The 13,983-nt window shown below is 47.0% G+C and overlaps 1 protein-coding gene across 2 annotated transcripts in view; it reads right to left on the bottom strand.

Annotated features, from left to right (window-relative positions):
- Positions 1 to 5,649: 5,649 nt before the first annotated feature.
- TCP11L1 (t-complex 11 like 1) overlaps positions 5,650 to 13,983 on the bottom strand; it is a 41,584-nt gene continuing 33,250 nt past the window's right edge. For both annotated transcript variants that reach the window (XM_088470443.1, XM_088470442.1), the window contains exon 10: positions 5,650 to 8,298. In XM_088470443.1, coding sequence (XP_088326569.1) covers positions 8,084 to 8,298 — 215 coding nt within the window. In that variant the 3' untranslated portion in view covers positions 5,650 to 8,083. The remainder of the gene's footprint in view (positions 8,299 to 13,983) is intronic.

Raw genomic sequence — 13,983 nt, 5'->3', positions numbered from 1 at the left:
GAATTCACTTAAGTACACAATAATTCACATATAGGGGTGTATATCTACCCCAAATTAATACACATATAGTCCATTCAGGTATATGCTCTCCATATGTCCATAATAAAATGGAAAAAAAGGCACATTTAAAAACCAAAGAGACAAAATTTCCAAAAAAATAAAAGTGTTTTAATTGGATATGTCCAAATGAAGGAGTTCCAAATAACTTTAAAAATACAACAATGCTTCACAGCTGAAATATCCACAAATGGTGAAGATGGCTTCCTACCAGAATACAGTGGTTTTTTGTGCGTATAAGAGTGATCTCACTGCCTGCAGTAATGCACCCAAATCTTTGATGGAAATGGCACCGTCCTCCTCTGGTCTGGTCTGGTCAGGATAGCTGTTCAACACCAATACCGCCAACGCGTTTCGATAAGTACTCTGATCTTCCTCAAGGCTTAGATGTTTGCCACTCTTCCCATGGGTATTTATACCCAGTGGGATAAAATGCACCTAATTGCTGGGAGGAGCCATCCTCACTTACAAAATAATACATGTTTACAATTATTACATAAATAACTCTCTAACATAAAAATATCTTCCTAAACGAATGACCATGCCATCGTTTCTTTAATAACATAAAAAACATAGATTTCATAATCTTTATTTGTAAATAAAGTTATACACATAAATTTCCGGCTATTACTTCCGGTTCGACCAATAAATATGTCCCCACAGAACTCAACCATAATGGTTCCTCCTGCCATTAATCTGATCCTATACCTCCGTATAGCCTGCGTTACCCCAAGGGCATCACCATCCGGTCCCGCATCTGCATCCGGTTCGGACACAAAAAAGGTCCCCGCGATGCTTCTACACCAGGGTTCCCCCCTGGCACTACCTCAATGGGGAACTTCGGCTGCACATCCGTAACGTGACGGACATCATCTTCCGGTTCCGCATCCGGGCGGGCCGAGAAAGGTGTCCCCGCGGTGTTTCCACACCAGGGTTCCCCTTCCATGGATTTATTAATAGGGGACAAAAAAATAGTGTGCATTGAACTCTAACCCGGATGTTATTCCGGTACTATTCCCGTTACATGCACTTCAAAGTTGCCTACCCAATCATTTTAAAACGATTTTTTGTGTCCGAACCGGATGCAGATGCGGGACCGGATGGTGATGCCCTTGGGGTAACGCAGGCTATACGGAGGTATAGGATCAGATTAATGGCAGGAGGAACCATTATGGTTGAGTTCTGTGGGGACATATTTATTGGTCGAACCGGAAGTAATAGCCGGAAATTTATGTGTATAACTTTATTTACAAATAAAGATTATGAAATCTATGTTTTTTATGTTATTAAAGAAACTATGGCATGGTCATTCGTTTAGGAAGATATTTTTATGTTAGAGAGTTATTTATGTAATAATTGTAAACATGTGTATTTTGTAAGTGAGGATGGCTCCTCCCAGCAATTAGGTGCATTTTATCCCACTGGGTATAAATACCCATGGGAAGAGTGGCAAACATCTAAGCCTTGAGGAAGATCAGAGTACTGATTGAAACGCGTTGGCGGTATTGGTGTTGAACAGCTATCCTGACCAGACCAGAGGAGGACGGTGCCATTTCCATCGAAGATTTGGGTGCATTACTGCAGGCAGTGAGATCACTCTTATACGCACAAAAAACCACTGTATTCTGGTAGGAAGCCATCTTCACCATTTGTGGATATTTCAGCTGTGAAGCATTGTTGTATTTTTAAAGTTATTTGGAACTCCTTCATTTGGACATATCCAATTAAAACACTTTTATTTTTTTGGAAATTTTGTCTCTTTGGTTTTTAAATGTGCCTTTTTTTCCATTTTATTATGGACATATGGAGAGCATATACCTGAATGGACTATATGTGTATTAATTTGGGGTAGATCATATACACCCCTATATGTGAATTATTGTGTACTTAAGTGAATTCTTATACGCCTGCACTAGATTGTGTTTTATGTTCCCACATACTCATCAACATCGGAACATACATCTCACACCTATTATATAAAGTGTCCATTACAAAAAGGATTTGAGGTCCCAAGATCAGGACTTCATATTGAAGATAAGTAAATTCTATATTTTGGGTGAGCGCAGAGTGGTATTCTCCGGATTTTTGCTTACCTACATGTACCTATAGCGCCTTTTCATCAACAATATCTCTGGTTTGCTATACTACAGCAGCATTACCAATTTCAAGCTCTACCGTTTGGCCTCTCAACAGCCCCTCGGGTCTTTACCAAGATTATGGCGGCCTATCTTCGTCTTCAAGGGAACAGACTACTCCCATACTTGGACGATCTCTTGCTGTTGGCCAGCTCCACAAAAATTCTTCCCCACCATTTGCAGGTAACCATTGCCTTTCTACAAACACACGGTTGGCTGATCAACTGGAGGAAGTCTTCCGTGACATCTTCTCAAAGAATGGTACATTTGGGAGCCATCCTGGACTGTCAGGTTCAGAGAAACTTCCTAACAGCAGACAAGATCTCAATACTACAGCACCGAGTGCTCACACTGCTCCGCAGTCGCCGCTTGTCAATTCACTCTGCAGTGCAGACCTTCAACACCTGATCCTCTCCAAGTGGAATGGGCAAACACATCTGCTCAGATCCCAAACGATCCAGGCCAGGCTTACACGCAGACTGGCCTTCCTGTGCTGGCTACAGTATCTGCTCATTCTACTTGCTCTGAGGGTCCCTCGTGGGCAGCCCGGCATGGTGCCTCTGCTGAAAAGCTATGTAAGGCGGCCACGTGGTCTTCTGTCCACACCTTTCTTAGGTTTTATGCCTTTGATACATTTGCCTCTCAGGATGCTTCCTTCTCCTCTCAGCTCAGGAGCATTCCCGCCCTTGAACAACTGCTATGGGACATCCCCATTGTCTCCCCTTTGGAGCCCTATGGACCCTGAAGAAGAAAAGGAGAGTTATGGTAAAACTTACCCTTGTAAACTCTTTTTCTTCGAAGTCCATAGGGTCCACAGGGCACCCGCCCTGGCTTCTATGGGTTTATTCTCTTGGTCACTTGCTTCCTTTGCGTGAGTGTGATTCTTCATTGTACCAGTCTTCCTTCTCCTGCCTTGGGCTTGCTAACAAAACTGAGTTGCCCACAGGCTGTGGGTGGGGTATAGGGGGAAGGACCAGAGCATCCTGGGATTGAAAAGCTTTGCTGTCCTCCAGGCCCCACCTACACCCCATTGTCTCCCCTGTGGACTTCATAGAAAGAGTTAACAAGGGTAAGTTTTACCATAACTCTCCTTTTTGATCTACTGGGCAGTATATAGTGGGGGTGGAGTTAACATGACTAGGAGGCATGGGACCAATGGAGGCTTCAGGGGACCCAGAAATGATGTAGGAGAGGGAAATATATGTCTGTATTTAATAACTTATCTGGCATCTGGGGAAGTTCAGTATTAGGTGGAGTACTTCATAGCGAATTATGGGCCTGATTCAGAGCCGGACGCTATTTGCGCTCGCTCGTTCAGAAAAAAGGGGTGGCTATTCAAATGAACCGTTCGCTCTTTGCGGTCTGTTCACGCCTCTATGTCTGAACGAGCGAACAAAACCTGCGGTAGTTTTTTGGAAAACTACGCCCCCTGGCCGCTTGCATTCTACGTCATGTCCGCTATTTATTAGATTAATCGAGTACATCGACCAGCGTATGAACTGCTTGCTATTCTTGTGGTTGGTTTTTCCTACCGCAATCTTGCGAGCAGTTCGGACTATAAAATAACCCAGTGACGTGGTCAATGATGCTGCTGTATTAATAATTGTGGCCGGAGGCCGACCACACGGGGTTAATGGCTGCCACAGCACTGAAGGGGTTAACCCCGTGCTGTGCCGCCATTTTTAAAAGGACAAAAAGGCGCCAGGCGCCCATTGTAAATGTATACTCTGCGCTACGCGCTGAGTGTTGAGTGCTTTTAATGTTTTATATGCAGCGGCCTGGACTTGATGCACTGGGGGAGTGTAGGTAGAGTGTGTCATGGCCGCTGAGGGACAGGGAGAGCCAGCTCCCACTGCGACCAGCGCTGAAACAGTTAAAGTGGACAATTTAAAAGCACACTGCACATGGTTTATAATAAACTGTATTAAAGTATATATGTATTGCTGTAATGCACTGTAGCTGATCTGCAATGCATGTTTAATAGACTATGCACTATATGGTTTACATGTATATTTTGCAGAGAAAATGCACTTATAGAATGTAACATGTCATGACCTTTGGAGACAAACTGCTGGTTAGACATCCTCACCTAGGGATGGATATGGTAATTACCCTAGCCTGGCAGTGGGGGGTTAGGTGGTGACTGAAGAAGCCTTTCCTTTGAAATGCGGGCTAGGGAGACTCCTGTGTGTCTGTATGCGATACCAAGCAAAGTTGTAAAAGACAAGTTGTTTGTGTTTAGGAAGCTTCTATGTTATGTAAGAGCTTAGAAGGTGTAAGACTCAGAAAGCCCAACTGGTTTAGTCATAGACATGTGAAGAGACAAATGCAATAGGAATTTGCATTATATATACCTTTTCAGAACAGTATATGCTAACTCAGTTTGTGCTTAGGAAACCAAATGTTTTTGGGTGGTCTCAAGGAAATTGATTTCATTTCTGTGAAATGTAAGACGTATTTATTATGTTTTGTAAGATAGCCTGATTGGCTGGAAGGAGCACAGGGTGGATTTGCCCCCCTGTGATGATGTGTGTAAGAATGACATAAAAAGAGGGACTGTGAGCCCTGTATGTGGTACAACCCTGTAACTTCTGTGAGGAGAAGAGCTGCTGATAAGATTCCTGTATGTGGTACATCTTTGAAAATCCTTTGTGGAGAATTGCTGTTTGATTTCTGTGTGATATTCCCCTTCAGACGGAAGGGAAGGTCTTCTTTAAGACATTGAGCAAATAAACACCGTTTGCCTTTACTTCAATTGCCTCAATCTTGCGAGCAACAGAATTGCGCCAAAACGCTATTCCGTTCTCCTGCTGTTCTGGGTAAGAGCTACGTGTCTCCAAGTTCAAGCCCTCTGCCAAGCTACCGTGCAGACCTGGTCCATTGCGAGGGATCAGGTGGGAACAGCCGACACCAAACAGGAGGTGTGTCCGCAGTTAGTCAAACGCATACGCAGCAGAAGCGGTTCCAGGTTCCGAGGCAGGAACCTGAGTGTACCTAATAAGCGGTTCCAAACGCCGATGGTAGAGTTTGGTGGTGGCAGCATCGTTACACGCCCACGGTGCAGTGGGCGGAGTCAGTGACAGGTGGTCACTGACGGTGAGTGGGAGTCCAAAAGCGTTAACCCGTGACCAGTGACGGCCTAGGCGAAAGGCATCCGGTGACAATAATGCACACCCATAAAACGCCCGTTTTGACCTTTAGGCACGCCTGCGTTCGGATCTCAACTCCCCGTTTTCAAGCACCTTCCCCTGTTACCACCCACATACGCCTCCTCCTGTCACTCAAAATAGCAGGCATTCGCTATTTAGCGAACAAACGATTTTCGGCCGCACTGACTGGTTCGCGCATGCGTATTACGATCCGTACGCATGCGCAGTTGTGCAAACCGCTCGGAACGAACGAGCGGCCGCTTACGAGCAGCTCTGAATCAGGCCCTATATTCCACAACAGACACAGGTTATAGATTCCATAGAATAAAGTTCAGATTTATTGATAAACACTAGTATAGATTAAAAGTCCCACTCTGTAGACAAATGGCCCCACTATAAAATAGTACAGGCTATTAGCATACACATGGAAAAGATGTATGTTCGTTTTAAATATAACAAGGCGTTTAATGCACAAAGATGCTATTTTTCAGTATTGTTCATTGTATCACTGCCTTAAAGCAGAACATTTCCTTGCAGATCGGCTTACGTCACCTGATTGAGGCCTGGTGAATTTGATCACCTCGGCTATATAGAAGAGATGTACATTCTGATTGGCACATGGCTGTTTCAAGCTTAGAAAGTAAATGAGGGTACTACATTACACTGTACAAGATCTGATTACTTGTAATATATTTGAGAGAAGTAACCATACAGTGATATTAGGACACTGTTGGAATACATCAGTTGTAACATTGTTCAGAATTGTGATGTAAGGATATTATAATAGTCCAGTTACAATGTAATACATCACCACTGCTTTATTCTAAAGGTATAATTTACTAGTGACTATAAAGTAACAACACTGCTTATATAAGATGTAAAGATGAGGATGCTTTCAATAGGCTTTAATTCGAAATCCGTATCAGGTTCCAAACACCTATTTAGGTCCAAAGTTCAGGACACGGAGCACACTACGTACTATCTGCGCTTCCCGGTCCTGTGCACACTACTATCCACACCGTCAGCTGTTTGCATTACCATGGGAGCTCCTCTCCAGCTTCTGCACAGTCTCCACCACCACCAGAGAGGAGGACCTGGACCGCATACAAACAGCCGATGGCACCAATGCTACTGTACCCCATGTTCCTCTGTATGTCTCCTCTCTGGTGGTGGCAGGGACTGTGCATGAGGCGCCACCGGAGCGGAGACATGCAGAGGACACTGACCACAGACATGGTAATGTACACAGCAGGCGGCACTGATGGTTGTGTGCCACATGTTCTGAACTTGAACCCACCTATTTTCCCCAGAGATATACTTTATAGTAGATCTTACCCGCCCCTTCTCTGATGTCCACGGGAATATTAAACTAGCTGGAGAATCATTGATTGTTGTGACCTCAGATGGACTAACATATTTATTATCCTACGACTTTGAGAGAATCAGTATTTCAACATAAGGTCACCACTAAAAGCAGTCTATCCTCATCTATAACAATATAATCTATTATATCGCTTATTATATCACTTCAATGTCTCTTCTATGGGCTCAACACTGCATCAACATAGATAAAATGATTCAAGAATAAATGTATTCAATTAGTGTACTGAAAATCCAATACAAACATTTTACCACATTTAATAAATTATGTCTCGACACAAAGACAATAAGGAGCTTAAAGTGGACGAAGATATATTAAAGCTTTGTGATGCCAAAACGAGGAAGGCGCAGCTTGTGGAGTGGGACAAAGCAAAGCTCTCTGGTAAATATAGAGATGGTCCTTCCCTTTTCCTGTCTGAAAATAATGTATATATCTCACGGACTTGGGAGATGGGTGTTTGGTAGATGACCGTGTTTCACAAGCCAGGTGTCTTCAACCGTGCAAGCAGCCATTTTCCCTGGTCAGTCGCAAAGTGCTTCAATGACATTAGTTCCTAGTGAGTGAAATGATTGGTTCAGCCCACAACACGGATGCCTGTGTCTGCACTACAATGTGGGTGCCTTCAGAGCTTGCACTTATCGGTGTTCAAGATGAAAATCCACAAATACTCATTGAGATTATTTTCAAGCAGATTTTTCCTTTGGGTGAATTCCTCCGTGTGCAGTTTCCTGGCAACAGGCTCAATCCCATTTTCTGTGGTGCGGCGATTACCACCAAAGCGTTTTAGGAGGAGGAATGTAAAGTTTGCACTGGCTGAAGAGTTTTAAAGTTTGCAGAGCTAGGTGATCGAAATTAGACAAAGGGATTAAAATGGTGCATGTTTTAATAGGGCTCACTCAGGATAAAGACTTTATTGCACCAACTCAGACCTGGTAGAGATCAGGTCTTTCCATTTACTTTTAATGGGCCACAGCGTCCATCTTCCAATCTCTTCTATACATTTCTATATGTACTTTGCGCAAGAAGAAAAAAAAAACAACACATAAAAAGAGAAATGCACTAAAGACCGTCCCCGATCTCTTTCCAAACACCTGAAATTTCAAAGCACCGGTCTCCCAAATTCACACAGTTCCCGCAAGACACAGTTTTAGTCTCTGCCGGAAATAGGACATCTAAGCTGAGAAGGCGAGCGCCTCTGACCTCTCCCTTTATGTAGGAATCTGAATGTCTGGTCTGCGAGATTAATGTGTTACAGGTCAGTGATAGAACACTGTGTCCCGTACACTGTAAGCTATATAATGTAGAGCAGCGATGACAGCGCTTCCTGGCTTTTCATCTCAGTCACTGTATTGATTTCTAGCTCAAGGCTGGGGCTCTTGTTTGTTTAGTATTTCACCCAGGATTGAGTCATAGTAGGGACTAAACACCATTTTATTGTAGTTGACAAGACGCAGAAATTTCACAGCCATCTCTTCCAGTTCTTTCTGAATGGGACCCAGTCCTCCGGGTGGTACAGGAACAGATCTCTGGTTAGTGGCAGACAGGTAGCTCAGTAAAAACATCTGGATCCTGGAGTCTGTAAAAAATTAAAGTAGCCATATTACTGTAACTTATTGGAACTGGTCTCTATGCAAAACAGCCTATTATAATATTGGTACGCTTTTGGTATTTCTATACCTGGCTACTTTGGCCTGGCTTGGAGTATATACGGTAATGTAAGACTGTACTTTTCTACAAATGGGACAAGTTGGAGTGACTGAGGGAGGCACAGCAAGAGTTACAGGGTAGACAAATATTAAACTAGACTAGATGGTTCCCCCTGGTTGTGGTTGGTCTGTGGCTGGACTCCTGTGGACCTTATAATGTCTCAATTTCGTGAGAATGTCTCATCCCCATTTCCAGTCTCCTTCCCCAATGCATTTCTCAATGTTCTGGAGGCAACGTCACGCCAAAGAGCCAACAGTGACAACCAGCATTAAACCACAGAGTGCCTGCCACTACTCCCCATGACCAAGGTGGGGGGGGCTAGATTATCTTATGGCAGCTGGCCACTATGTGTTAGTGAATGATATAAAAAAAAAAGAAAAACAGGAGATATGGTAAGAACTTACCTTTTGTTATCTCCGTTTCTACGAAGTCCTTAGGGTCCACAGGGATACCTTGGGGTATAGGTCTTGGCTCCAGCCATGGGCACCACAGAGTTAAAAGATGTCCTCCCAGGATGCACCGGGCCCCCTCCTATACCCCGCCCCCAGGACAAGGCACCTCAGTTTTAGTATCAAGCCATAGGCCGGGAGAGAGGAAAAAGGAAGAAGAATGTCTGGAACACACAAGATTCACATTCTCATAGAAAAGGGAGACAGAAACTGGTGACCAGAACAACACCCTACGGAAGCACAGGGTGTCAGGGCGGGCGCCCTGTGGACCCTAAGGACTTCGTAGAAACGGAGAAAACAAAAGGTAAGTTCTTACCATATCTCCTGTTTTCTACCTCAGGGTCCTTAGGGATCCACAGGGATACCTTGGGGATGTCCCAAAGCAGTATCCTTCAAGGGAGGGGACGCTCCTGTGCAGAGAGGAGAATCCGCCGCCCGAGGGAAGCATCCTGAGAAGCAAATGTGTCAAAGGCGTAATGCTTGACGAAAGTATGGACAGAGGACCACGTGGCCGCCTTACAAAGCTGAAGAGCTGAGGCGCCACGTCGAGCTGCCCACGAAGGTCCCACAGATCTTGTAGAATGAGCTTTCACAGAGGGTGGCACTGGAAGTCCCTCATGAGTGTATGCCTCAGAGATCGCCATGCAGATCCAGCGTGCCAAAGTCTGTTTATTGGCAGGCCAATCCCTCTTATGAAATCCATATAGGACAAACAAAGAGTCCGATTTTCTCAAAGAACTGGTACGGTCCACGTGAATCCGCAGAGCCCGTACCCCATCCAAAGTAGCCTCACCAGCTGTGAGATCAGATTAATTAAAAGCTGGGACCACAATTTCCTCGTTAATGTGGAAACTAGACACCACTTTAGGAAGGAATTCGGGACGGGTACGAAGTACCGCCCTTTCCGAATAAAAAATTAGAAAAGGGGGCGACACGAAAGAGCCCCCAAATCAGACACCCTTCTGACTGAAGCAATAGCCAAAAGGAACACTGTTTTTGCCGTAAGCCATTTCAGATCCACAGAACCCAGAGGTTCAAATGGAAGATCCTGTAGCGCCTTCAGGACCACAGCCAGATCCCATGGAGCTACCGGATGGACATAGGGAGGCTGGATTCGAAGGACACCCTGCATAAAGGTACGGATATCAGGCCGCGTAGCAATCCTTCGTTGAAACAAAACCGACAGGGCAGAAACATGCACCTTCAGTGAAGCAAGGCGTAGACCTAAATCCAAGCCTGCCTGAAGGAAATCCAACACTCTCGATATTCTAAACTCGCGTGGATTGTACGCTTTAGGGCGACACCACTCAAAATAGGTATGCCACACCCTGTGGTAAATTCTAGCTGAAGCCGGCTTACGAGCATGTAACATGGTATTGACCACCGCTCTAGAGAAACCCTTGGACCTCAAGAGGGAAGCCTCAAGAGCCACGCCGTCAAAGATAGCCGACTCAGGTCCGGGTAGAGACAAGGACCCTGAGACAATAGGTCCGGCCTCTGAGGTAACAGCCAAGGAGTGTCGATGGATAGACACTGGAGATCAGAGTACCAACTCCTTCTGGGCCACGCAGGTGCCACCAGCAGGATCTTACCTGCCTGAACTTTCGAATTACTCGAGGTAGCAGGGAGAATGGAGGAGACAGGTACGCGAATTGGAAGTACCATCGTGCCGACAGAGCGTCCACCAGGAGAGCTCCTGCGTCTCTTGTTCGGGATCCGTACGCCCACAGCTTGCGGTTGTGTCTGGAGGCCATGAGGTCTATTTCGGGAAGAACACACTTGTCCACCAGGAGTTGGAACACCTCCTGATGAAGAGACCATTCCCACGGGTGTACATCGTGGCGGCTGAGGAAGTCCGCCTCCCAGTTGAGCACACCCGGAATAAAGACAGCCGAAATGGCCGGAAGATTGCCTTCTGCCAAAGTCAGAATGCGGGACACCTCCCTTAGAGCCGCTTGGCTTCGAGTTCCTCCCTGACAATTTAGGTAAGCCACTGTGGTGGCGTTGTCTGACTGAACCTGCACAGGTTTCCCCAGCAGGAACGGTCTTGCATGCTGCAGCGCCCTGAACACTGCTCGAATTTCCAATATATTGATTGGCAGGTCCGATTCCTCTGACGTCCACCGTCCCTGGAAGACGTGTGGGCCTGTCACAGCGCCCCAGCCCCGAAGGCAGGCATCCGTTGTTCAAAGGACCCAATCCGAAATCCAAAACGGACGTCCCCTGCTGAGATGAGACTTTTGTAACCACCACGTCAAAGACAGGCGCACTTCCGGAGTGAGCCTGATCATCTGTGTCTTTATTCGACGGGGATTTCTGTCCCATCTGGACAGGATCAACATTTGTAGAGGCCTGGAATGGAACTGGGCATACTCCACCATGTCGAACGTTGACACAATGGAACCCAGTAACTTCATCGCTGAGAGAAGAGACACTCGGCGACTGCTTAGAACATTGCGTATCTTAGACTGCAACAGGGCTATCTTTTCCTCAGTCAAGAAGATCCTCTGTTGCTGAGAGTCCAACAATGCCCCGAGATGGACCATTCTCTGAGAAGGAATTAGAGAGGACTTCTTCCAATTCACTGCAATACAGATATTGTCAGTTGTAGATGGCTGCAAAGGACTTGTGGCGACCCTGCCAACAACAGAAGGTCGTCCAAGTAAGGTAACAGGCGAACTCCCTGTAACCGCAGGTGTGCCGCCATAACAGCCATTACTTCTGTGAACACCCGTGGAGCCGTGGAAAGGCCAAACGGTAGAGCCTGAAACTGGTAATGGAGGTCCGACACTGTAAATCTGAGGTAACGCTGATGAACCGACTCTTGGATCGCTAGAGCCTTCGTTGGATCTGAAGGACATGCTGTTACAAAGAACTGATGAGGAGGCCTTCTGCGGAAGGAGAGGGCATATCCCTGAGATACCACCTCCCTTACCCAAGTGTCTGTGGTGGTTTTGAACCAACACTGTGCGTATTGGAGAAGTCGGCCTCCCACCTTGGGATCCCCCAAGGGGAGGCCCAACCCATCAGGCTGAGGGTTTGTCGTCCGGCTTGGCAGCTGGACGTCTGGTACTCCAAACCTGCTTCTTGGTCTTAGCAGTCTTTTTGGGACCTGAAGGTCTCGGAAAAGACTGAACCCTAGGTTTTCCCGGAGGGCGATAGGGCCGAAAGGACGGATTTTTAGACCCAGACGGAGTCGGGGCTGAGGGTAGACATGCAGATTTGGCAGCCGCCAACGTGTCCACTATTTTGTCCAAAGCTGGTCCAATCAGGACCTGCCCATTGTAGGGTAAGCATTCCAAGCCTTTCTTGGATTCAGCGTCCGCCCTCCACGAACGTAACTACAAGGAGCGTCGAGCGGCCACAGCCGCCGCAGAAATCCTAGACGTAAGCAGGCTCAAGTCCAAAGCTGCTTCGTTAATGTACATAGCGGAATCCCGAAGGTTACCCACTAACACAAACTGTTCGCTGGTACCCTCAGAAGCAAATGACGCTTCCAAAGCGTCCGCCCACCTTTCCATAGCCTGGGCCACCCAGCAGACAGCCATAGCTGGTCTAGATGCTCCTCCAGCAAGGGAATAGATAGACTTTAGGCACACCTCCACTTTACAGTCTGTAGTATCCGTCAGAGAAGACATAGACGGCATAGGCAAAGTTGCGCTCTTTACTAAGCGCGTCACAGGAGAATCCACCTGAGGAGGAGACTCCCATTTAGTGAAGTAATCTTCCGCAAAGGGACATGTACGAGCCAGACGCTTGTGAGGTTGAAACCTTTTTCCTGGAGATTTCCAGGCCTCCTCCATGTGATCAACTAGATGACCAGATAGAGGGAATACTGCTGCAGCTCCTTTAACCTCTTTAAAATAAGTATGAGTAGGCGCTGCCGGTAAGTTGTCGTCCGTAATTACCATGGCCGCACGGACTGCCCGTATGAGGCCTGGAATGTAAATACTAGACTTAGCCTCTGACCCTACTTGAGGAGTGTCAGTGTCCGAAAAATCTACAATTTCGCCCTCATCAGACGAGCAGTCATCTTCATCATCCTGAGCAGATGGATATGACAATAACAGTCTTTTAGCAGGTCTAGGTTGATCCTGCTGAGAGCCCCGCACCCCAGAATCAGACAAACCTGGGTCAGCCTGATTAAGGACCTGTTGCGGGGCGCACTTCATTACTATCGGTCCTGGAACTCCCAGAACAGGAGGCGGGACTACCGCCTGCTCTGCAAACCGCAATTGTGGAAACGTAGGAGGGGCTGCAAGCCTATTTACAAGAACAGTCAGGGCTTGTGCAAAACAAGCCCAAGGTGGCTCCCGAGAGGTGCTGGGTACAGCAGAGGTACTAGGGATGGCCAAACATGCAACACATAACCCATCCTGAAGTACCGCCCCCTCCCCCACACCTGCTTTACATCTGGAGCAGGAAAATAGGAGAGGTGCTCCTCTAGCAGAGTCCTCACTGGACATAGTGGTATGTGACACTCCTCTCACAGAAATAAATCTAAAGCTGTGAGGTAAATTCCTACCCTGACAGTACTGGCACTGAGAAAGATCAGGCACACAGCGCTAGCATAAAGTCACATACAATGCAGAAAACCCTGCACTAAATGCACTATCACATACACAGACTTACAGCCTGGCAGTGATAGCGCTACATACGCTGACCTTTACTGGAGGAGAGGTATGTAAGGGGCACCCCAGGCTCCGCACCCTGTCACCACAGCGTCTGTCACATGAAATGGCCGCCGGAGGATGAAGGGAGGCGGGCCTGAGGAGGGTCACTGCCTCAGCCCTCCAAAACCTTAATGTAAGGCAGCGGAGAGCAGTGATGGGGAGGAGCCTCCTGTGCGCTACAGGGAAGGCATCCTCCCCTGGCAGGCCATTAACCCCCCGGGATGCTGGAGCGTGTTCCGCAACACTCCAGCCCCGTATCCCTGGTGGTCTAGTGGAGTGCGCAGGCATCCGCCTGGCTCCACTATACTGCCGTCCCCAGGAAACCCCCAGCCCTGGGATCGCCGGACTGTGATTCAGCGGGCGCCTACCGCAGACGCCCACTGCTTACCTTATGCAGCCCCTCGTAGGTCCGGCCACAGTCCAAGGCCCCCG

Source organism: Taudactylus pleione, unplaced genomic scaffold (genome assembly GCF_031769625.1).
Source record: "Taudactylus pleione unplaced genomic scaffold, aTauple2 ptg000100l, whole genome shotgun sequence".
In the NCBI taxonomy this organism is placed as follows: Eukaryota; Metazoa; Chordata; class Amphibia; order Anura; family Myobatrachidae; genus Taudactylus; species Taudactylus pleione.
The sequence above is the reverse complement of the archived record's forward strand: the minus strand, read 5'-3'. Positions and strand labels throughout refer to the sequence as shown.